We start from the raw sequence: 26,783 nt of genomic DNA on the forward strand, positions 1-26,783 counted from the left end.
GTATCCATGCTTTTTCATCTTTTTGTTTCAGTGTCTACCACAACTTGGGAAAAATCTTCTTTAATAAACAATGATGTCAACATTATAAAATATGAATTACACATTCTGTTAACACTACATGGCAACTTATAAATGTAGTCATATTCAGTGAACTTTTCACATTCTGGATTACACCTCCAAGTTTTCTGGTTAAAGTAAATTCACCTAAAAGGACACGTACTTAAGAAAGTTTAAACAGTGATTTGTCTCTCCAGGATTTGAGGCAGAAAATCAAATATTCATAGTCATGTTCTCGTGGCACATCACCCCGAGACCCTCCCTTGTTTTTCTTTTTAGCCCTTTCATCACTGATCCCCTCTTTTTCGGCACCCACCTCTGTGGGTGTCCATCCTGTATTGGACACTGTACTTTGAATGTTAGGTAAGCTTATAGAACATGTCATGTTTTGTGTGCCTGTGTGTTTTAACTTTATACATTTTGTGCTAAAGGTATTCAACTTCTTATTATTTCATTAAACATTAAATATTTAGGTCCTGTGTACATAATTACACATGTATTCTTCTAGGTCACTGCTTCTTGATTTTATGTAATGTCATAGTATCTGTCATATTTTTCCTATGCAGTCCTCTTACAATGAACACCCAGATTGTCTCCAGTCCATCGCCGCCCACAGTGCTGCCCTGACTGTCCTTGTTCACGTCCACTAGCCTAGGCCTGCGTAAGAATTTCTATAGGTAATTGTGTCATCTGCAAATCATGGGGGGTTTTTCCCTCATAATTTGCTGTCTTTACTCCTTTTCTCTTTCTTGTCTTACACAGTGGGCCTAGGCCTTGAATGCTATGCTGTTCAGAAGTGACAGCAGGCCGACTTGCCTTTCCCCAGTTTTAGAAGAACTAAATCAGTATGGGGGTTCTGTAGAGGGAAAAATCCAGTAGCACGTGTGTGTACATGTGAGTGCACTAAGAGACAGATCATCAGGAACCAGTTCTTGTGATTCTGAGAGCTAGCACCTCCACACTCTGTAGAGCCATGTCCCTGTTCCAGTCCAGAGGCTAGAAGCCGCTGTGGAACCAGGAAGAGCCAATGTCCCAGTTTGGAAGGTTTCAGGCAGGAATTGCCGATGTTCCAGTGCAAAGCTGTCAGGAGAATTCTTACTCAGCAGAGGGTCAGCTTTCTGTTCTTTTCAGGTCTTCAGCTAATTGGATGAGTTCCACCCACATTAGAGAGGGCAGTCTACCTTACTCAGTATACTGACTTAAATGTTAATCCAAATATATCCTCACAGAAACACCCAAAATGATGTTTGACCAAGTATCTAGGCACCACGTAGCCCAAACTGACATGCAAATTAACATTAATTTTATTAAGCATAATAATTGCTTTATATTCTTGGTATACAGCTTTACTAAATTGTTTATTAAACTATAAATTGTTGAACTTTATCAAGTATGTTTTCATTTGTGTCAATTCCGGTAGCAAAATTATTTTTCTCCATTAAGTTATCAATATAGTGATTTACAGTGGCAGGTCTTCTGGTGTTAAACCATCCTTACATTCATGGAACACAACGTTTTATTATTAAAGCTATCTAAAATTAAATGAAATTTAAATATTCTCTTCAGTTTATCCGACTGCTAATGAGCTTGAGTAAACTTTCATTTGCTTTTTAATTAGTAATTCATATATTCATTTCTTCTACCAAATTTCTTATCTCTCTTTATAGGGGAAATTGACCTACAAGGTTTTTCTTTTAATGTTTTCCTTCAGTTTGAATTTGGGGATTCAGTGTTATATTAATCTCATTAAACCACTTGGGCACTTATTTCTCAAATCTTGTTCTTTTTCCCTCTTTTTCCTTTTTATTAAAACAACTTGTATAAGAGAGATTTTTCTGTCATTGGAAGTTTCTTAAAAACTTATCTTACAGCATACCTGTTAGAATGGCCCAATTCTGTAACACTGGCAACACCAAATTCTGGCAAGGATGTGGAGCATCAGGAATTCTCATTTATTACTGTCAGGCATGCAAAATGGTCCAATTAACTTTGGAAGACAGTTTAGCAGTTTCTTGCAAAACTAAACATAGTCTGACCATGTGATCCAGCAATCCTGCCTCTTGGTATTTACCCAAAGAACTTGAAAGCTTTGTCCACACACAACTTGAACATGGATGTTAATAGCTGCTTTAGTCATAATTACCAGAACTTGGAAGCAACCAATATGTCCTTCAGCAGGTGAATGGATAAGTTGTGATATGTCCAGCAATGGAATATTATTCTGTGCTAAAAAGAAATGAGCTATCAAGCTATGAAAATACATGGAGGAATCTTAAATAAATTTGAATGAAAGAAGTCAATCTGAAAAGGCTACATGCTGTATGATTCCAACGATACGACATTCTGGAAAGGCAAAACTGTGGAGACAGTAAAAAGCTCAGTGGTTGCCAGGAGTTGAGGGTAGAGGGTGGATGAGTAGGCAGAACACAGAGGATTTTTGGGGCAGTGAAATACTCTCTATGATACTGTTGCCAGTAGATGTAACCAGTGTTCCAGGTTCTGTCCTGTCCCAGAAAGAATTCAGAGACAGATGCAGTGGTTAAAGAAAAGTAAAGCGAGGATTCATTAAGGGATGGATAGTACACTCTCAAGGAGAGAGCGAGCGGGCTCAGGTGAGCACCTGCCCTGAGTTTCTTTGGCAAGTTGGTTACATAGGGTGTAAAAATGAATGGGTGGAATATTCATTAGCGAGGGAAGGATCTGGGGTCATAGTCCCTGATTTTCATCCCAACTCCACCTTCCCAAAAAGAGGAGAGAGTTTTGTCCTTATTTAGTCTGGATCAGAAGTGTCATGGTGCCATTGCATGATGGGCACTTCTAATCTGCAAGGCTAATTTTATTGAAATTAGGGCATAATGAGCAAAAGGTTACATTCAGACACTGGAGATTCCTGTCTTTTCCCACCTTTCTTTGTCAGCCTCCAGGCTGCTTATCACCCCAAAGGGTGTGACCACTTATCAGCCCAGAGTTTTCTGCTTTTCTTTCTCTGCCCAGGGACCCCTGGTGCTTAAATAATGTATGGCTTCCTGCATTTGGCCTGTGCCCTTCCTTTCTGCCCAATTTCTGCCATTTGGCCTGTGTCCCCCTTTGTCTGCTCATATCTAGCTATCTGCCTGCTCTAACAATACTATAATGATGGATATGTATCATTATACATTTGTCCAGATACATGTGGTAAACAGCACCAAGAGTGAACTGTGACTTAAAATCTGGACTTTGGGTGATCACAGTGTGTCAGTATAGATTTATTGGTTGTAACAAATGTACCGCTCTGGTGTAGGATGTCAGTACTGGGGGGAATTTGCCTATGTGGAGGCAGAGAGAGTTGGAAAATTTTCATACCTACCTTTAAATTTTTCTGTGAACCAAAAACTCTTCTTAAAAAATTAACTCTTAAAAGAAAAACTTATTTGTAATATATTTTCTTAGTTGATTATATTCTTATGATTCTTTTTCTTTCTTGCAACTCTCTGATCTGTTTATGCAATATAATTTGCACATTTATATATCATTTGTGTAATAGAATTGTTATTACTATTACATCAGTTTATGGAGAATCCTGAGGCATAAAGAGGTTAAGGAAATTTGACCAAAGTCACATAACTAGTAAGTGATCATGATTTAAACCCAAGTTTGTCTCATTCCAGATATTTGTTCTCTAAACCACTAGGCAACGCTGCCTAACAATACACAAGAATTCTCAGGGGCTCACTAGGAGTTCACAAAACTCAAACACCACCATCGGCCAGGCAAGCCAAACACATATGTGACCTGATTAGGTGTAAGGTCATGAAGAGTGGAATAGTCAGGATTAGTGGCAACGGGAGAGCACTTCTCCCTGGGAGAAGAAACTCAAGAGTAGTTTTCGTGAAGCTGTGCTCTCAGGGCGTACCCGCAGGTCTGACTTGCCCGTGAGGTCACCGTGTTGCACCTCTTGGTTACAGGAACTACCCCTCACCATTGTTACTTTGAATAATTGTTGAGGCTTTACTGGTTGCCATTTATGCAGAAATTGCATTTATTTATTAATGAGTAAGGGCCCTTAGACAGTCACATATTTTGAAATTGATTTTATTTAAGAGAGTGAAAGGAACTGAAAATTAATGCACTTTCTTTTTCTTTTTTTAAACCTCCTTCAGAGGTTCTTTTAAGATAATGAAGTCCCCATTGATGTACACTGCCATTACTCTACCATCTAATCAAATGATCCTTTTCATTGTCTCCTCTGTGGTTACCTGACATTAAGGTTTTAGAGGTATGGCCCTGCTAGTTATTGAATAACTAATTTGCAAACTCTCCATAGTGGAGTCTTGATGTAGGACATATTTTAGCATCAGTCTGATATTTACTCATCCTCTCAGAATTGTCTATAATCTTGGCATGGTGAATATCTTAAGTTTTAAGCCTGGTTTTTGTTGTAAATTATAGCAAAAGGCAAATCTGCAAAATGTCTTTTAGCCAAGCGAAGCTATTTGGCCCTTCTGTGTGGTTACTTTACTGAAGTTGCATTTAGATGCAGTGTTGGGAGGTTTTTGTTGAAAGGGGCTTTTACATGCTAAAAGCTTTGAATATTCCTAGCTCAAGGAATTTACCTTGGTCTTCAAAAGCAAATGGCTTTGATTGTTTAAATGTAAGTGTAGGAAACAGAATGGCTCTTGTTAAAGTGCTCTGGAGTTAAGATAAAAATCAAAAACATCCTTTTTAAAGAATTCAGGTACAATAAACAGAATTTAGATCACCAAATGTTCAAATGCCTAAATCAGTGGCAAATTAGGTAACACACAGGGCTGGAGATGTGAATATTGTATAATGAGGATAATAAAGGAGTTGAATGCGATGTGCCTCGGGTGCATGTTAGTAGCTAATTCCAATATGAATGCTTTGCAATCATTTGCCAGTTGAGATGCATGTGTTCAGCTAAATGGAAGTCTTGGACGTTCTCTCATACACCCCATTATTTGTAATTGAACACCTGATTTCTATCATGCAGCAAATTAACATCTGCACTGGATCTGTCTTTTATGCATATGGATACACTGATTAGAATTTTACAGATAGGCAGATCCTTGAAAACAAAAAGACAACATTGTGAAACACTTCCAGCCCTAATTTTTGATTACATATTGAGAATCGTTTAATTATCTTACTCCATTTAATTAGCCCTTCTACTTGGGTCAATTGCTTTTTTTATTAACATGACATGTTAGCAATTTGTTAATTGGCATGAAATAACATGAGACTTTTTGGGGTATTTCGTATGAGAAAATATGTGCACTTAAAGAAGCCAAGGAAAATGCAAAGGTAAATGTATTCATTCACTCCCCCCATACAGCTTGTACCAGGGCCACCATGTATGCCACCAAAGCATGTACTCCTCCCCTTTGAGTTGATGTCCTTCTGTTAAGCAGAATGAGTTAATTTGAGCCATTTACAAAAATTTGAGACCATGGATCTATGTTTGAAATAGATAAGCCTTTTCTGACATTAAGAGAATGATGAAAAGTGAAGAGATGGAGATACACACACATATAAATAAATGCTAATAAGTGGGAGGAAGATAGGCAGAAAGAGACATGCATGTAAGAAAATTATTCAGAAAAATATTGTCAGTATCAAGCCTTTAAGCCACAGCCTCTTCACCAGTGTTTTATGTTATAAATAATTTTCATGTATCAGCATAACCCTTTCATGGCATTGACTAACACCCCTTAATTTATTGATTCCATGTATACCCAGTAAAGTAAAAAATATAGTTCAGCTGCTAAGTTTTTAAATGAATTATAGTACTACAAAATGATACACAAATTTCTACAGAGTGTACTACAAAGATACTATGAATTACACCGAGGAAGAAAGATTTTCTTCCAAAGAACTCCTTTAGGACGGGGCACCAGTAGGGCACACTGGAGCAGCAAGTGTTTAGCCAGAGCCCGTTTAATCACCTTGCATTGTATTCAGTCGTGTAAGTACGAATATTTTCTCTCTGAATCCTGAATGAATGCTTTCTGCAGTCCCACCATGACTTTGAGGGGCTCTGTGATGGTGAAAATGGAAAGCAGAGATTAATACTGGTTTCTCTGTGATTTCTGTATATCCTACTTGATTCTAAATAAGTTTTTGTGATTGCTTCATGCCAGCATAGAATTTAAGAGCTAAAAGAGATTTGGGGATGACTTTATTAATAGAACACTGAGGGCAAGAGCGGTGAGCCTTTCCAAAGTACTTGTGGGTATTTATTCACTTCACCTGTCCTGAGTGTATCCTGGGAAAAGCACCAGGTTGGGCATTCTGGCAAATACAAAGATACTTACATTGACTCCCTCCTATTGAGAATTGTTCCGTTTTCCTTTCTTGTTAGTAACATTTTCATCCACTTGAGGGCGCTGTGATCAAATTTAAGAAGAAAAGAAAAACTTAACTGTGTTTGGTTTATTTCAGTTAGAAAAATTGTTCATAGTGTTACGATAAGGAATCCTTAACTAATTATATGCTTTTAGGTAAAATGCCTTTTAAGTATATCCTAGAGACGGCTGGGGTTTCTGTTCAAGTTTCAGAACAGGTATAAATTAGGCAGCGATTAATGTGTTTTGTTGGGACCAGGCACACCTGCTTCACCTGAGAACCTGTTAGAAATGCAGATTCTCGGGCCCAAAGGACTGGCTCAGAACCGCAGAGCCTGGGGTCCAGCAATGTGTGTTTTCACAGGTTCTCTGTGTACAATCGCTTGCTAATAACATTTGAGAAGCACTGAATTAGCACAAGTGAATTTTGACATACTTTTAAAATTTCTGCTCATTACAATGATTAGATTCCAAATTAATTCATCGGATGTCCTTGAAATACTGTGGAAAAGCGTTACCTACATGAACAATGACTCTAAAGGATAAAAATTATTTTGTCCGTGATCATGCAGCTGGGTCCATATGAATCAGAACAGTTAGTTGATTAGTCATTTTCATTTCCCCCTCCAAAAGAAAAAAAGGTTTAATCATTTGTTTTGTATTATGTAGATAAGTAGGCCAATTAATGGAATTTCTCAAATTTAACTCCTTGTGATGGTGACAAGACATGACCTCGATTTTTACATAGCGCAGTATTTCTTTACATCTTTACAGTATCTTTGTATTTATTATAAGACCTGTTATATCTGTTGGGTCATTTGACCCTCAGGATAATCCTTTAAGGCAATTAAGAAAGCGACCATCAACTCTGTTTATGGTTAGGAAAAACAGAAGCTCAACTGAGACCAGGTCCAGAATTCTTATCTAAGTGTTATATTAGTATGGGGACTGTGCTAATTCTGTTTTAAATAAGTTGTAAATTTTGTTCCTCTGTTCCTGAGGGTTAGTGGAATCTACTGGAAGAGACTGTTTCTGTCCTTAAAAGAACACCTCCAAACCCCTCATGTTCTAATCAGGAAGGAGTGTTTTCTGGAGATTCGGGGGACTGGACTGTGAGGTTGGGTCTGACTTTTCGCTTCCTGGAGGGACAGTCAGTCTCCTGCCTTCGTACCGTGCTAGACCTAAGACACGCCCTCCCTCCATCGCGCTCTCTTTTCCATGTCAGAGGCGTTCCTTCCCTGCTTCTCTTCGGTCAGTTAGAGTAGAACTTTTGAAGGTCTTTATGCTGAGGGCGAACAAATAAAACACAAAAAAATATGTCACTACCAGTAAAGTTTGCCATCATTCTGTGAATTCTGACCTTTTCTCTACTGTCGTGCAACGTGATGTGATCTGTTCAAAAAGCTGACCCGAGTTAGGTGGCACCTCATGAGAGTCCCCTGCTGTTTTGCTGTTAGTTTTTTCTCCAAATGAAGGCTCCTACCTTAACACCCAGCTCCAGGGAGTGGCCTCCTGTATAAGTAAGGAAACACTCCCATTCACAACCAGTACAGGATCCCAGGAAACAAGGAGCAGTCTTGATATTACAGTTCTGAGATCAATACCACCTTCTCCATACATAAGAGGTAAAATCATACATGAAGATGTGTTTTTTAATGTATATAGAAGCTGGGACCTGTTTCGTCACAATTATCTACAGCTGTAAAGTGAACCTTGCGGCAGTCAGGAAGGATATGAATATTCAATGAGCATTGCTTGTTAAAACTTAAAAGATAATCTTTAATATAGTTTTTATAGTATTGAAAGTATCAGAAATGGGTTATAAATTGTATGCTTCTTATAGTTTGTAGCAATAACTGTACCTACCTAATAAAATAGTATGAGTATTAACTGAGATAAAGTATAAGCCTCAATGCCTGGAATTCAGTAAATCTCAAAAAATAAAGTGTAACCTATTACAAAGTAAATGATGATGAAATGCATTGGGAATAGTTACTTGATTTGGAGAACCAGTATAGGATGTGTCCTATAACAGAATATATTCTAATGTAATATTATAGTCTGTCATTTTACTCACTTTTTTTGGTTTTGGTTTGACTTTGTTTTAGATTTCAGATTGATTAAACAGGTTAATTAACTTGAATGCTAGCAAAATAAGTCTAACCAGAAACCCTTAAAATTTCAGATTTACTTTTTAAAATTCCCTTAATGTTTACTAAAATTCTGTATTTCTCTTTAGAGTACAGTTCGTAAACACATTTTAATTTTATCTGATGATTTAATGATCATTTATTCACCTCTGATCATCTATCTGAGAATCTCTGACTTACAGAAACTCCCATGGTAGTCTGCCTTCACTTTTTGTAATTCTGTCTTTTGTTAATGTTTATGGTGAGCGCATCTTCTGTCTTGAAACGCACAAATGTTAAATCAATTATTAAAAAGCACCAACTCCAGGATATGCCTTACACTCTCTGAAGTGAGGTTTTTTTCGGGTCTGTTTTCCTCTAATCGTATAGAGAGGAAGGGATGAGGCCTCTCATAAGTTGAAAATTTTTTGGATTCTAATATGTTACAGTTATGGCGTTAGCTACCTAATAATCCATCATCTCAATGAAAAGCAGATACATATGTGCCAGCAACTGCATCACATCCCACACCTGGAGATGTAATAATGATACGCACCTTCAAAAACGACTCCCATTTCTTTTGCTGGTGGAAATAACATGCCTTCTTAATTGAAAATGAACAGACCTTAAATTTCTTTTCAATTCTCCTGCTTTCTAGATGGTGCCACCCTACAGAGTGGGAAAAAAGCTTTTTAGAGGTCATTGTCTTCTGTGTACTGATTTTTTTTTGCACTCCATTTTATTATGGCTGTGGTTGTGTTTTAAGAAAAACCCAGAGATCCCTTCAGAATGGTTTCAGTTCTTTTCTGTGACGTAACCTTGATATTCTACACATTCCTGTAACACATCTGGTCTTTATCCCTAGCTGTACGGCTAAATGGGAGAGAGCCTCTGCTTGTATTCATATTAAAATTAGGTATTGGTGTACTTTTAAAATAAATAGTAAAATGATTACATAATCTCCTTTCCTTCATCCTTGTCTCTCTCTCTCTCTTCCACATCTGCTTTTACCTGTGAATGAATAACTGTCAAATTAAGATGGGGAGGTTGAATTACTTGAACTAACGTAGATTTGTGTTGTTTTGCGGGAAAAAAAAAGGTGCTAATTTCCTGTACTGACACATGCTTTAATACGCAAGAAAGAAAAGGACCAGATTTTGTTTCAATATTGCATTTGAGAGGGAAGTAACAAGTATCTTTGGAAACATTGTAGTTTTTACCAGAATAGTAATATATTTCTCCAGTAGATGGCGCAAGCATCTCCCGCAAAAAAAAATATTTTTGTCTAGTGAGTAAGTGGAGAACTTGGTAATCAAAGGTGGCACTATTTAAGTAGTATTAAATAATCATCAAGACATTTTCTTTAAAAAAAAAAAAGTCAGAAGAAAATGTCAGAAGGTGAAGTATTAGTGCATTTTGGACATATCAAACTTGTCAAGACATTTTATCAAATTAATATAGAAAAACTTTAATGTTTAGCAGTGTATGAACAACCAAAGATATCACTAAGGTCAGTCTTAGCCAAAAATATCTGAGGCTTGAAATTCTGAATATGTTTTGTAAATGTCAAAGTTTTTTTTTTCCTATTAACTGTCCTGATTTCATTTTTCTTGTATACTGCATTCACAGGCAGAAGTATTGTGGTTATAGTTTAATAAGCAAATAAATAAATGAATGGAATTCTTAAGCTTTCAGTTAAAGGAGGAAGAGAAACATTTTACAGGCCTAGCCCAGTGAATGCCAGCCTGATTGCCCATAGCCCTCTAATGACTATTGCTTTTATTTTGTTATTCATTCTCCTCCAAGTAAATACATGGATGTGAGAGAGAAGGTGAACATCAAATATACTTTTCCATGGTAGTCTAGAGTTTCTTTAGCAGGTTGATTAAGTAGCAATTTCTTAAGAACCTAAGGAATTCAGTAGCTAGGAAAACATAATACAGGTATTCGATGGAAATATTACTTTTATCTGATGAATGAGAACTAGTTGTTTTGCTGTAACTTGTGTGATATCATAGTTACACTTCATTGTAGAAAAATATATACTTCAGTTTTTGCACCATTTCTTCGAAATTTCTTTTCCCGAAATGAACCAAGTTGAAAAATTCATCATCATTCTCCCTAAGTTAAAAAAGTTGGATTGAAATAGTTTTCAGTATGCTCCTGCTATAATAATGATGGTGCCTTGATTTCTAGCGTACTTTATAACTTCAGAGGCCCCTTTATGTCTATCATTTAGCTAGTCTTTTGTAAGGATGCTATCTGTCTGTTACAGTCAGGGCAAACCTTGCTCTTTCTATTTTACAGATGAAGAATGGTGATCGTCATCTCGGCCACATAGCAGTTAACAGTTAAACAGGCTTAAGAGAATCATTCGTTTTCTTTCTTTCTCTGTCTTTGTTCTCTCTCTGACTGTTTTCACTCTTGCATCTCCATTTTCTCTTGCATACCTAATATTTGCTTCCATGTGGAGGGATATCCCTGACGGTAATACTCCTGGCTTCTCTCCACTCCTTTTTTGGGAACTCATCTGCTTAGCTGGTTTGAGAGCAAGAACTGGGCTTGCAGAGGTCAGCCCTTTCTGCTCCATTTGTCTGTCCCTTGAACGTGAGTTCTCGTAGGGAACACCTGATCACTGCTTCTCCCTGCCTAAGTGTGTCAGGGGCAGGATCCCCACGCAGACAAGCTTATCCTGATGTGCACTGATGAGTGGGAGAAGCATGTCTATGGATAATAATACTGAACCTCGTAAGGAAGCCACTTCTTACAGAAATGAGCCGCATCCTTCCATATTATCTTTATCGGTAATTCGGTGACCTCTTAGCCTCTTCTTAATAACTCTTTTGTCTTAAGCCAGTTGTTCAGGACTCAGGCATAGAAAAGAGATCCTAAATTATTGGGCCTTCTCAGAGACTCCAACAATGCTCAGGTAAGAGAAAGTTAAAATACATGTGTATTACTGGGCATTAGAAATCTGGTGGCATTTTGAGATCTTGAGACATGGAATATGTTCTATTCCATTTTAACTAGAAGGCCTGTGGGATACAGTGACTTCAGGACCATTTTCAGCTGTGATTCAAGCTGCCCTTGCCTGAAGCCCTGGGAGTCCCTTTCTCCAGTTCCCGCACCTCTGTGCCTGCTTTCCGAGAAGCTGCTTCACTGTCCTTTATGCTCTCATCTCCCCCAGTAAGTTAAATATCAGGGTAACATTCTGCTGCCAAAGCTGTGTGAATGCTCTTCCTTAAATAACTATAAAAATACCCACTTTATGGAAAATCCAAAGTCTATCCAAGGCTTTTTCTTCTACCTGGATATGTAGTGTATAAATTTTTGCTAGAGATTTACTTTCTTCATTAGGTTCTTCTTATAATCGTTCCTCATGACAAAACGAGAAAAAGCCATCTAGTCATTCGAAAACAACGTTCGTGGAGTATCTGCTGTATAAAGTCACGTATGAAGTCACGGTGCTGCGAGAGGGCGGTGAGTCGGACCTGGTGTGGTCCTTACCCTCACCGTGCTGTGTCGGAAGTAGACATTGGTCCAATATGCCACACCATCCACCATGACAGGGCTGTGGGAGAAATGTCACTGTCTCCTTGCGTACCTGTAGGAAGGGAATATGACCTCGTTAGGGAGGCCAGGGAGGGCTTCTCTGACAAAGTGACAGTTGAACTCTGAGGGACAGGAAGAAATTGGAAACACAAAAGGCAAGAACTTAAGTGAATTTAAATTGTTGGAAATGGGTGGACTTGTAAGATGCGTGGGACAGATGGGGTAAGACAGACAACATGCAGACAATCAGAGGAGCAGAGAGAACTCAGGGTATTGGTACCGAGGAGTACTTAGTGTCCAAAAAACACCAAGAAAAGTATCAAAGGATCTCAGCACAGGAATGTTCACAGATGTGAGGAAGCGTGGAACTGTCTATGACCAAGTAACAAGTGACGAGTCCAGAATTTAAGAACGGGGTACCACAGAAGGATTTGCAAGAACGAGAGCAAAGTTGGGTCCTTGCCTGGAGTATTGAGAGTCTTATCAAAACAACCATTTAAGCACACAGGAGCAGGGCAGGGACTGAGACACTGAGGCCAAGGTTCAACGTCAGAGCTGGTGGGACAGCCAGGGTATCTCACTGCTCAGGCCCTCAAGTCTTGATCCAGACTCACAGTCCTCCTTGAAGACAGAGGAGATTGAGCACGAAGCATAAAAGTGAAGTTCAAGTCATGGTATCGGTAGAAGAAGGCTGTTGGGGAAGGGGATCTGGGAAGTGTGCCAGGCATCAGGAGGAATCAAATACCTTTGTAAACAGCTCACTTAAAGGTAAGTTACTACAAAGATAGGGGCAGGCAGTTTGTTTTCTAAATTTCTAAATGTCCTCATTGACTAAGACCAGAGAGTGATGCTGTAGAAGGAGAGACCTTTCAAGAATCAACCATAATCCATGGCAGTTATGATCTAAATTTTACAGAAAACTTGTTTTTCCAAACACGTGTTTATAGATTACAAGTGAAACAGTGTTAGAAGTGAAGAGGGTGTTTTAATTATGCGTGGGATAGCAGTTAATTCGAAACAGAGTGCAAAAACGAAATTACATAATTTTATTGCTTAAAGGCTCATTAGCAGTAATCTAGTCCAGCTAATTCCCCAGAGTGAATGCTGGAGACCATGACCCCTACAAGCCCTTCCATGGGGGAGAGTCTGTAATTTTGAAGACACTCATGTTCTCCTCCACCTTTCCCCAAAGCTCCATGTCTCATTGTCCTGGTCTATTGCAGGCTCTTACTGGTCCTCACACACAGAACATGCAGCTTTGTTTAACTCAGCATCTCTCACGTTTATTTGCCTGCCAAACCCATCCTGTTTTTGTGTGATACTTCTTTGTATCCAGATGTCTTGAGACAACACTAAGTGGAAAACACTGAATCCCAAATAATCTCCTCAATGATTTTCTTTTTTGAGTGTGTACAGTTTATAAAATGAGCATTTTATTTTTGAGGGGGGGGAGGTAATTAGAGTTATTTATTTACTTTTTAGTGGAGGTACTGGGGATTGAACCTAGGACCTCCTGCATGCTAAGCAAGTGCTCTACCACTGACCTACACTCAACCCCCAATACAGTCAGTCTTTTTTTTTTTTTTTCTTTTATTGTGAGGGGAGGTAATTAGGTCTACTTACTTACTTATTTTAATGGAGGTACTGGGGATTGAACCCAGGACCTTGTGCATGCTAAGCATGTGCTCTACCCCTGAGCTATGCCCTACCCCCTAAAATGTGCATTTTATATACATATTTCACTTGAATGTATCTTAAATATGAAGAATGTAGAACAGACATATCCACTTACAAAAGAGGAAACTGAGGCCCAAAATATCTGTGTTAACTCAGCATTACCTGTATTGTATATAATGTTTAAACATGTTTGCTTATTTTGCTTTGCTTTAGGCATATCGTGCCTCAAAAGGGAAGGGATTTCCAGTCGTAAATAAGGTGTACTATGATACATGCAGAAAAGCCTTTGCTAAAACTTCTATTTCATTATTACCAAACTATTTGCATTTTCAGGGAGAAGAAGGCTTACTGGGCTATATCACAAAAATATCTAGGATCACCCAAGTGAATTATTTCATGCTCATAGTTAGGTGCTCCAGAGTTTTTTTGCTTAGTGGTGCAGAACATCCTTCCCTTTGGAAGGTGTCACAGCATGACCTCTAACGAGTCAGGTCATCACAGCCTCCAGCCTCTACCCTCCTCCTGGGGGACAGAGGCATAGGCCTGACCCCACGCAAGTGTGCCTGGCTGGGGTAGGCTATGCCGTGCTTTCTCAGGACATTTTTCCCTCTTATCCTCTTCTGGGACATTTTATAATCAACTTGGAAAGCTCACTAACTTTCTTTAACTTGAAACACAGCAGTGAAGTTTCTACCCATGCAGAAGTAGTGCTGTGGTTTGGAGGACATTAAAACTAAGGAAAAACACAAAACCTTGCCTGCAATATATACCTTCTGTAGCAGATCTTCTTAGAATGAGACCCTAACATATTTGTATGACTTTCTAAATATCAGCATTGATGAGATCGTGAACCATTAAAAAATATATGTGTTAGGGCACTTTTTCTGCTAATTGAGATATGAAAGAGTGTTGATGATCAGTTATAAAAATATAGAAAAAAAAATGCCTTTATAATAAAAGATTTCTTGGTACAGTGTGATTTAGTTTGACGGTTTCGCTTGTGTTTAGCTATTTAAAACTACTTTTTTAGAACTACTTATATAATTCCCCGAGTTCAGTTTTGTTTCTAGGTGACAGTGCAGTGCCATTTATTTTAGAACCCCTGCCTTATGAGCGGTTGCCTGCAGCTCTGGATGCCTTACCTGAGGGTGGAGTGGGGCTTTGAGGTTTTCTCATCTTGGCAGTCTGCCTAGATTCGTTTTCTAGATTTTGTGGTGGCAAGCCAGTTTTTGAAAGATAGCTTTTATACCTTAGACTGTTAGACTTAATCTGATAACGTTGATCTGAGCTCAGATTTAACTCCGATTTAACTGAGATGAAACCAGCGGAAGGTGGGACTTCTCAGGAAAAGGAGGGGAGGCAGTTTTTAATGTTCCTGATTCCGCAAAACGTGATACAGAAAAGTGAAGAACTACATTTTACTCCTTTGTGTTTATAAGCCTCCTGTTTCGGGAGCTCACACGCACATTTTAACTTCCTGCTCAGCAGTAGGAGTCCCTGTGTTTTCATCGTGCACCCTTTCTTTCAAAATGCTCTGTATCTTATTTGGGGGTGATGCTTTCCTTGCCGCCTCACCTCTTGTTCCCTTTCCCATAAGAATTCAGAAAGTATAAAAGCCAACTGGACAGTATTCATGTCTGGGTTTCTTAATGCCCAGGTCACACATTGTTTTGAACCAGTTTCTTTTTCTCATCCCTCGCTGAAAACAAAACCAAAAAAAAAATTTAAAAAGGCTTCATCTTGTGGGGTTAAATAAAGGAACGAATGTAGTGAAAGAAGGAAGATTCCTTTTATGTGAAGGAAGAACGGAGCGGCGGAGCAGAGAACGCGCCGGGATGACTGAAAGTGCCTGAGGGCGTTTGGTCCCTATTGGTTTTCACAGCAAATGCAGTGGTGCCCACGGATAGCCTGTATTGTTGTCAGTTAAATGGGATCATGAGTGTCTGAAAGGTGTTTGAGAATGAACCGAAAATCATTTTCACAAGTGGATGATTACTTCTGCCACATGTTAACCGAACTCTATCAGAATGGCCCAGATTTTTGAGGCTGCATTAACTTCTCTTTCAACCTTGACTGCGGTTTCTCCTTAAGAAAGCCCTTCCCCGTACTAAACTACTCTATATATTGATTTTTTTTTCTTCCTGTATTCTTCCTTGAAAAATGAGGGCTTGTAGAAGAACAGGCTTTATCATTCAACATGTAGATTGATTGTTCCATTTCTTTGCATAAAAAAGATAGACTCATAAGTGATCCACTGAAAGTAATAGTCTTTTTTTTTTCCAAGCACCAAATAATTCCGGTATCCTGTATACAATTATGTTTTTCAAATATTCATTAGTGATGATTTTGCATCATAAAGTAAAACCATGAACTCCCACAGCATGGACTCCGTGCAAATAAATCGTCATATCCTCCTTTCTGTTAGAACTGTGTGCCTCCACTCTAATTGAAACTAAATGACAATATTTAGTAATATGTCTGGAGAATTTGTGTGTCTTGAAGTGTTCTTTGAACGGTCTTCAAGTTAGAAAGATTTTATAAAGTGCTTTTAAAGTGTTTGGATAAATGAGTTCTTTATTTCATATTGCCATTTTCAATTTCAAGTCGAACATAGAGAATATTAGCTCTTTCTTTACTATATTAGAATGATCTAGTACATATTGCAGTTTAGGTATTGTGTTATGAAGATGAGTTGAATCTCAGTTTTTAAAGTGAATCAGAAAGTGAACTCTTAAAATTTCATTATCTTTTGTGATTATATTAGAAGATAATACATAGCATTTATAGGAAGTAGCTTAATTTATTAGTAAAACTAATTCCAGAGGTTTTTTGACTTAAGGGAAGGCAAGTCACAGAATGTTATGAATCTATTTTAAAAAATACTCAAAGGGGTGCTGTGTAAAAACAAGCATTTAAAATGATTTTAGGGGGAGGGTATAACTCAGGGGTAAAATACATGCCTAGCATGCACGAGGTCCTGGGTTCGATCCCCAGCCCCCTCCATTAAAATAAATAATTACCTCCCCCCACAAACAACAACAACAAATTTTATTTTACAAGTATTGCAGTGTGAATATGTGATGAAATGTAAATATCTATTTGAAAATTCAACAAAAAATAAGCATAGTAAATTTTACTGATTTTTATTTTGCTTGAGGATTCTTTTTACCAAACTTTATTTTACTCAATAGATACATTGTTGAGACCATTTTATTGGTAATAGAATAAAACATATTGTTAATACTCAACGTATCTCTCCAGAAAAGTTTTTATTCCTCTTCTCACCGAACATTCTGATGAATTTCATTGAGACTCTGCTTTTGTTTGTCCACAAATGAAAACTTTTAGAAGCAAGTGTGATACATGTTTCAGTTGGCTTCTTAACAGATAACTAACCCTTTCAAGAATCACGTTTTAGATCATAGAGGTGGTATAATTTTTACTGTTAAGTATTGAGATTTTTCTAATGAGCATATATAACTGTGATATAGTAGATGAAAAATAATGACCTTTTGCCTTGTCGATAGCAACTACATTGACGAGATTTGGCCATACCAGAAATTCTTTTTCTTCTTCTTTTTTTTCTCTTCTTGACATTTTTCCTAATAGCATGGTACATAATCTACACATTCCTACCATATTTTAAATATACAAGCAAAAATCTTAAAAATAGTTCATTGTCCTTTATCTTTGATATTTGAGGATAGAACATGACCTAAGAATAGTCAGAAATACCAAAAAAAAAAAAAAAACCCAAATAAAGTAATAGGCGAATGGAACATTGATACACGTGTAGTTCATTTGGTGCCTTTTTTCTTAGCTGATTCCTATGTTTTTTTGGAGCAAATAGTACTCTCCATTAGAAATAGCCATAGAAGAGGGATTAATACTTTAAGATTATTGCTGTATTTATACTGATTTATAAAACCTAATGCTCCAAGGCTTTATTCTTATGCGTTAAACCCAAGCTTTGTGTCAGTGCTGCTAATTTCTTTGTTACTTAATCCCACGTAAAAGAGAAGATTTTAAAGTTAAGCAGGCAGTTTTTTGTTCAAAGGGAACAACTTCTTAATACCTTGCTTAAGTTGAGTGTATTGATGAAAGCAAATACTTTAAAATAGTATCTGACAGTTATTTTTAAGTAATCCAGAACAGTGAGTATTGTGATGTGTTGGAAATATTTCAGAAAGAGTGTTATATTTAGTATAAGCTAGCATTGGAAATATGTGCTTTTGAAGTATGTTATATGCAATAGAATATCTCTTATCCCCATTTAAATAATAATCTTGGATCAAATTTAACTTTAATTAGGGAACTTTTTCCTAGGGTCATACTCTAATATGGGGTACCAGAGAATGTAGTTTGGCTGTGAAAACTACTGATAGGTGTTCCTTTTCCACCCATTTCATACTTAACTGAGGTAAGTTAACAAGGATGAGAAAACATGTTTTGTTTAAAACCAAATTCTGTAGGTTGATAAAAATGAAAAATGTTGAAGGCTCCACCAGAAACAAAAGGCTTGCTTTGCTCTTTAAAATCTCTTCAAATAAGGTGGAAAAATTTGTATTCATTAGAGAATATTTCTCTCATGCTGTGTGGTAAATATTTATTTTATTGAATAACATTGTAAATTGTCACATCAAACCCAGTTAAATGTGTGTTCCCAGTTTGTCTGGTATTTGGCAGGTCTTATTTACATACTCTTCCAAAAAACTTTTTTTATTTGAGTTAATCATACAGTTGAGAGGAAACGCTACAGAATACTCAGGGAGACTACAGCTGCACAGAGATTCTGCAACATATCTACAGGATACTAGCCAAGGTACTCTCTCTCCCCGACCACAGATACACTTCTTGGATGATCTCTATGTCTTTATGGGGTAGAATCATATTTTATCAAGCATTAAAAAATGAACTTATCCAGCATTCAGATAGCAAGAAAATATTGGTAATAGATCTTTTAAAATTCTAAACTATTTCTATGAGATGGAAATAAGTGACAAGTCAATAGCTCTCAAGGATCTGTTTAATTAACACTATTGCCATTATATATCAAATGGTTAGATTTAGTCCTATCAGCCGTACCTTCTCCTTTTATAGAAATATGCAGTTTTAATTGATGTTCACGGTAATGACCCTGAGATGCTATAGGGCCCTTTCTAAATCATTAAAGAAAGATCAAATTATATTTTATAACTATTTGAAGCCAAGTCAACCTATTGTATACAGATTCTTTAAAAATTCATTATAGATGAATCTCTCTAGAATAACTCATTTTTTCAGTAATTAAGAAGACTTGAACATTGCTGTGTGTCATGAAATGAATCTGTTGCCTAGCATAACATAATATGTTAAATGTAACTTTGGAATATTTTTCCAAAAAAAAAAAATCTGACTGGATTTTAATCCATAAAAGTGATATACATTAACTTAACACTCAACATTAAACAATGACAAAAAACCCCAACTCTGAATTCAACAGCAATGCTAGGCATAAAAATGGGTTAGGACAGGATGGGTTTTGATTTTTACAAATGCTTTCTAATAAATGGATTATCTGATTGTAACCTAATATTCAGATGATTTTGGTTCCTTATTCCTCACTCTTTCTACACTTCAACAATCCCCCTGAAAAAACCACCCACCCACAAGGAATTCAGACTGTCATACATACCAGACCTTGAGAACAGCTTTGAAACTGGAAAAGCCATTTAACCATTAAAGCTTATAGGAATTCTCCACTGTACTCAAGATAAAGTGGCAAAGTTCTTCATCTTTGGTCTATAGATATTCAACTTAGTCATGTCAGAAATAGTATCTGTGGAGCTATAATGCCCACATCCTTCAAATCCTTAATAATGGTAAATTTTTTTGTAATTATAAAAGATGAGTTCCCATACATTGCTGATGGTAATGCAAAATTGTATAGCCACTTTGGAAGACAGTTTGGCGGTTTCTTATACAGTTAAACACACACTTTCACTGTAATGCAATGATCCCTCTCCTAGATATTTACCTAGGAGAGATGAAACAGGCAAAGACCTGTATGGGAGTGGTTATAACAACTTTATATATGATCACCAAAAAGGTGGAAACAACTCAAACATCCACCAACTGGTAAATGGACAGACATGCTGAAGTAAAGTCATACAGTGAAATACAATATTCAGAAATAACAAGGAATGAACTGATACAGACAAAAACTGAATCTCTTTTTTATAGATTCCACGTATGAGTGATATCATACGGTATTTTTCTTTCTCTTTTGGCCTTAGTTCATTAAGAATGACAATCTCTATGTCCATCCATGTTGCTGCAAATGGCATTAGTTTATTCTTTTTTATGGCTGAGTAGTATTCTATTGTATAAATATACCACAACTTCTTTATCCAGTCATCTGTTGATAGATATTTAGGTTGCTTCTGTGTCTTGGCTACTGTATATAGTGCTGCTATGAACATTGGGGTGCATGTATCTTTTTGAATTAGAGTTCCCTCTGGAAATATGCCCAGGAGTGGGATTGCTGGATCGTATGGTAAGTCTAGTTTTAGTTTTTTGAGGAATCTCCATACTGTTTTCCATAATGGCTTCACTAAACTGTATTCCCACCAGTGGTGTAGAAGGGTCCCCTTTTCTCACACCTTCTCCAGCATTTATCATTTATAGGCTTTTTAATGATGACCATTCTGACTGATGTGAGGTAATGAACTCATCTACCAAACAGAAACAGACTAGCGGACATAGTAAACAATCTATGGTTACGAGGGGAAAGAGGGTAGGAAGGGATACATTTGGGAGTTTGAGATTTGTAAATGTTAGCCACTATATATAAAAATAGATTTTAAAAAAACAAATTTCTTCTGTATAACACAGGGAGCAATATTCAATGTCTTGTAATAACCTTTAAGGAAAAAAATATGAAAACAAATGTATGTGTGTATATGCATGACTGGGACATTGTGCTGTATACCAGAAATTGACATATTGTGACTGACTGTACTTCAATTTAAAAAAAAAGCTGAATCTCTAAAGCTTTATAGTAAATGAAAGAAACCACACAAAAAAGGTTATGTACTATATAATGCCACTTGTATGACAAAAAAACTGTAAGGTCAGAAATCAGATCAGTGGTTGTAGAGCTGGGGATATGAGGAGGCAATGGATCATAGAAGGGCATGAAGGAACCTTTGGAGGGTGGGGGGTGGAAATGTTCTCTATAAGTTCATTGTGGTGCTGCCAATACTCATCAAATTATATGCCTAAAATGAGTGAATTTTACTTTAGGTAAACTATACCAATAAACCTTACTTAAACCAAAAAAATGGAAGACAAGCACAATGTAGAAATGGTGGAAATGCAAAAAGGCGTGAAGAAGAAAATGAAATTCACCTTTAATCTCACTGGCCAGATATTAACTTCAGGTTTTACATTTTAGTACATATTTCTGGATTTTTTTTTCCCATGCACACCCTGTAAGCTCATGTGGCAGTTGTTGTTGTTTTTTTTAACATTAACATTATTATAATTTTCAATATCATTCTTTTTGGCCTCACTCTTAATGGCAACCTAGTCCTTTTAATTGCTCCATTCTTAAATGGTTTTTGAGTTTTTGCTCTTAAACAATATTGATGAACATTTTTTTCTTCATGTTTCTATCAGTTTTCCATGTGTCTCTTATGTCAAGAATCTGCTTTTATAGCGGTGAGAAAGCAGCTAGACAGCGATATTGAAACCTAATTACAGAACTCATAATTAGAGTGAAAAAAAAACTTAAATGTATTCTTATTCAGTATAGTTATCTTTTCTAATATCTTTTATTTATGTTTATTTTTTATGTAAAATTTTTATCTGGCTAACATGAAAACTAAAGGGCAGAAACTATCCTATTTTTCCTACATAGCATTTGTAACATTTCCTTTGTGCAGCCAAACTTCTGTTGAATGTAACTTTTTCTGATGTAGAGACTAAAACTCCTTCCTTGAAATGTTTGATCGATCAATTGTGATTTCTTCTGTGTATGTTCTATTGAATTCTTACAGTGCAACAGCCCAAAATACCTCAAGGCCCAACCTTCAAATGCTTACCTTGGTTCCAGTCTTGCATTGTCTTTTATCCTATTTCTTATAATGTCTTCCAGTATACACATGTGTGCATCCACCCACCCCTCTGCTTTCTGTCTTCAGAGAAACGGTACATTGTCATTCCAGATGTGTTGATGCCTCATTTTGAATGAAGTGGCAGCTGACAGTATTACCCCTTATACAGAACCTTCACTGTCAGCGAGACTGACACTTGCTTGTGTGGTGTTGATGGTTTGTGTGTCACTCTTCACTTTCACTTACGTCTGACGCAGTAGCCCGGCAGCATGAGCGAGTGAGACGCGTTGAAGAAGCAGCCTGTGGTCACAGGCAGAGGTTATTCCAAACGCCCTCTTGGCTCCTGGGCACCTGTTTGGTGCACATCCTGCTAGCGCACGTGTACCGGGAGCATCTGTTGTGACCACAGTTCATAGCTCCTGAGGTCATTGCCGTTAACCCTGTAATAGGAGCTTGGGTGTGTGCCTTTCAGGAGAGGGAAATTACATGGGAAGGAAAGACAGAAAGAGAGCAACTGAACACCTATCACCAGAACATAGAAGAGAAATTAGAGGCTACAGCAAAGATGGGGCAAAGGGTCTTAAGGGGACCTCAGGAGGAGAGAGTGAACAGGTGAGAACAGTAGCAGTAGAGGTTTCTGTCATTCTCTAAATGAATTTGCATTATGTCCACAAGCACAGACGATATGCTATCGAGGGTATTGTGCGAGCCGAATAAACGTTCACCAAACACTTCACTTAGCTGATGTGTCCGAACGAAAGAAAATAACGTAACGAATGAAAGAAAATACATAATTGACTTGGGCAATGTTGTTGATGCGTTCCGTGTAAGAGCCTTGTTTTTATTTTGACTTTTAGTGACCCTATGTTTGTGTGTAGTTTTTCATCCTGAAAATTTAGAAATATAAGAAACAAAGAAGGACACAAATCTTTCAAAATCCCTCCCCTCAAAGATGCCATTACTAAAATTTTGGCTTATCTATTTCATAAATACCTATTTTTAAAAAAATTCCAAATCAGTCAGTATGTGTGTAGTTTTGAATCTGTCCTTTTCACATAACATTATATAATGAGATATTCTTTATGTTATTAATGTCATCAAAATTTTTTTTCAGTGGCAGCATAGTATTCCTTTCTATACATATGCGAGCATTTGTTAAGCAATTCACGTATTGTTGGGCATTTAGGGTGTTATGTTTTCCATGATATAAATAACTGTTTATATTTATTCTCTGTTCTATATGTCCATGTAGCATACACCTTTGTGTGCACATCTGGTTATTTCCTTAATAAATTCCCAATTAAAAGGTGAGGGCTGTTTCCACATATTGTCATGTTATCCTGCAGGAAGGTGGTCTTATGTTACACTCCGCTAGCAGTGAATAGGTAAGAGTGCCCATTCATTTCAACACACCTCAGCCGATATCCCATATTTCTTTTTTAAAAGGGGCCAAAAAGTATGTTTGCTTTGTTTGGCAAAAGAGAGACACTTTCATAAGACAGAAGCTAAAAATTCTAGCTAAGGTTTTAGTTTTAAAAATTGAGGGAAAGTCTCGAGACTTTGATCCCTGAAAGAAACTTACTCGCTCCAGTGATTTTTTTAATCACTCAGAATTATGTATAAATTAAGTCAATGTGAGTAGCCTGTACAGTGTTAAACCTTCACTTCAGAAAAAGGGATGGTGATAAAATATTGAAAACACTTACTTTAATTTAAAAATTAGGTCTCTCCTTGTCATATTTTAAGCTTCTAACAGTGTTTCCATTTTGTAGGAGGTATGTGGTATGATTTTAAATAACGCTCCATGACCCCATCATACTCGATCAGTTTTTAATTTCTTCTTTTTCCTCCTTGCCACTTAAGCTTACATCTATATATTCAGTAGGAACAAAAGTTCTATTCTCAAATGATTGATTACTTTATTCATTCCAATTCAGGTTACTAATGGCAATGCAAAGTTAAACAAAAGCCTGGTTGGAAACTGTGTTAAATTACACAATGTCGTCTTCATTATTATCTGAATTTCATAGTTAGGAAAATGTGCAGTAAGGAGCTTCCCTAAGTCAGGTAGATCCCCTGATGATGGGGCTGGCAGGGACCTTAGGAATCAGCACATCCAGCTCTTTCGTTTGATAGCTGAGGAGATGGAAACTGAGATTGGTGTAGACACATCTCGGGGACACTCTACTGGGCAGCGCCCCCTTACCCTGGGTTCTGGAGTCTACAGCCGCCTCCCTGCCAGGCCACACTCCTTAGCTCCGGTCATCTGAGAGCTGAGACATTTAGTTCCATGGTTCAGTCCTTAGGCTTTGTCTCTCCTAAGAAGTATGTGTAAGAATCAAATTCCTACTGCTTCTTTGATTATCCTTCCTAACTCCCACTTTGCTCAATTTGTGGGAAGAACTGACAAATTGATAAGCCACATAAATCAATTCCCTTTCAAGAGCCTTAGAACCGGCTCAGACATTTTGTAACACAGAAGCTGTGTGCTGTCGCAGATTCCAAATGAACTAAACTTTGCCTTTAGCAGGCTGGTCTCAAGAATAAATGCCTACAGAAGCCGATTATGTGGGACACAACATTATTCATGTATTGTTTGTTTCTCTTACCAGATATCTGTATGCTCTTGGACAGAAGGTTTGGAAAAGATGGAAAAAGCGTTACTTTGTTCTTGTCCAGGTAAGTACATTTTTTTTTCCTGTTAAGTTATCAGTCTAAACCGTTCTCAAACCTTCGTGTAGGTTACAGCGATCAATATGCACTGTGTTAGAAATTGAAACTGAGAAAATTTTTAAGTATCTGATTTATTTTAAAGTAAAAGTAGTAAACCCATTACATGCCAATGCAGATAACCTTTTTATTTAGAGTAACTGTCTTTCAAGCCAAACATTTTAGTGAAGTAAGTGGCATCATTTTATTCTTTTGCATACCTCTTTCATGCTTGCCTTAATAAAATAGAATGCAGCTGTATTTTCATATCAGCTTCTGCCTTCAATCTGTTGCAATATCAGATGAAACTTAGGCTCTGGAAAACTCCGCTGTACACTCAGGAGAAAGTAAGTGTGAAAAAGGCAAAGATGTTTGAATATTGTTATAAAAATGGTTTTGACCTCGCAGATCCCCTGAAAGGATCCTGAAGATCTCCAGGATCCCAAGACCATACCCGAGAACCACCGTGTTGTTCTGATATTTTATAGATAAAACTTAATACATAGAAACATGCATTTTTATAAAAAATGTGCCATATATATATATATATCACTTGTTCACATATATAGGTCTATCAGTCCCCTGGACTGGTAGATTTGTTTGTGGTAGGATTCTGAGTGTAGACAGATTACTGGAATAAACGCTTTGGCTGACTTTTGTGTTTTTGTTTTTGAATCATGGATATAAGCTTTGCTCTTTTAGAATATACTCATTCAGTTAAAGTTACATTAAAGGACAACTTTCTAAGTAATAGTCACTCCATTTCATGATAAATCCAAGCTATTTTATTCCCAGTGAATATATATGAAAAAGAAACACCCTTGGAATTCTCAACACAAAGCAATGTGTAAGATCTCATCAATTCATACCCACACATTGAACAGGATTAAATAGACTAGATCAGAATAACAGGGTAAAATTACAAGGGAGGAAGATTATTTGCTGTCCTCCAGAAATAAAGCCATCTATCAACTGCTGGATAACATGATTTTATTGACGTGCATAATGGCATGGTAACTTCAGGAAAAGTGGTAAATTTTAGTCAAGAGTAGGTTTTTTTGTTGTTTTTTTTTCCCCCATAAGAGAGTTTAGAACTGAAAGAAGGGGGAAAAAAAAAGAAATGAAAGAAGGAATTTGAATACTTTGAGATCATTAACTGGTATGTCTTTCAGGAACATTAACCATGTCTTTGGGGGAACTAGACAGTTCTCCATATTAAAAATATATTTAACATTTTAAAGGCAAAATCTAATTTAAACCAAAGGCGGTAAACCCCTGTACTCCATAATTAAAATTTAGGAAAAACATCATCAAACTATAATGAATTCAGATTTAGTCTACCTGAGGTTATCATCTTGACTTTTGAAGTCGTATTTGAGCATTATATCTTTACACAAATATATGTACATGCGTGCACTCACACAGAGAAACCATACCCAGGTGTATTGAGATTCACATGCCAGTACTCTGACAACTTCGTGAAGCCTTAAATACAATTGAATCTTCCTCAATTCCAAATGTAATAGGAAGACACGTTGAATGCAAGATGGATATGTATGGAGGTTCAACAGGAGTGACTCATGGGGAGGAACAGGGTAGTTTTTATTCGTATTTCTAAAGGCAGCTCTCATTCCGTTGGCACATTGCTTGTGGGTCCATACCTGCAGGCTGCACTATTGAAAGGTGAAGGAGTCGTTTTCTAGGGCGGACAGTACACCCCTGCTGTGTCTGCTGCTGCCGTCGGCAGAATGGTGCTCTGGTGATAATGTGAATCTCATCACCACTTGGGAGTGTGTATTATATGAGTGATATAGCCGGAGATCTAGCCATCAGCCCAAGGATTTGTGCTCATAAAAATTGATTGAGGGGCAGGTTGGGCCAGCTGCAAAGTCATTGTTCAGAGGGAACACTGGCGGTGCCGGTGAGGTAAAGAGGCTTTTCAAAGACTCTCGTATAAACATTTAAATTGGAGTTGAAAATGGGAAAATAAATTGTTAATGTGGTGTGTTTATTTAGCTTCTAAATGAGATTAGTTTTGGATTCCGTTTAGATTCTGAAGCCAGTACAGTTACAGTATTAAATAGATTTTTACATTTTTTAAAAGGCTGCATTTTTTTTTCTAAATGAAGATCAATTTTGGTTCAAGCCAAATTGAAAGAAGTATGATTTTGAGGAATATGTCTGAAATCTCAACAAAACTTACATGTGTTTATATTAAACTT

General features: G+C 37.2%; 1 protein-coding gene across 8 annotated transcripts in view; it reads left to right on the forward strand.

Moving 5' to 3' along the window:
- The window catches only part of CADPS2 (calcium dependent secretion activator 2), a 449,325-nt gene that overhangs the window by 260,691 nt on the left and 161,851 nt on the right, over positions 1-26,783 (forward strand). For all 8 annotated transcript variants that reach the window (XM_064487396.1, XM_064487392.1, XM_064487395.1 and 5 more), the window contains exon 9: positions 24,465-24,531. In XM_064487396.1, coding sequence (XP_064343466.1) covers positions 24,465-24,531 — 67 coding nt within the window. The remainder of the gene's footprint in view (positions 1-24,464; positions 24,532-26,783) is intronic.

Source organism: Camelus dromedarius, chromosome 7 (assembly GCF_036321535.1).
Source record: "Camelus dromedarius isolate mCamDro1 chromosome 7, mCamDro1.pat, whole genome shotgun sequence".
NCBI lineage: Eukaryota > Metazoa > Chordata > Mammalia > Artiodactyla > Camelidae > Camelus > Camelus dromedarius.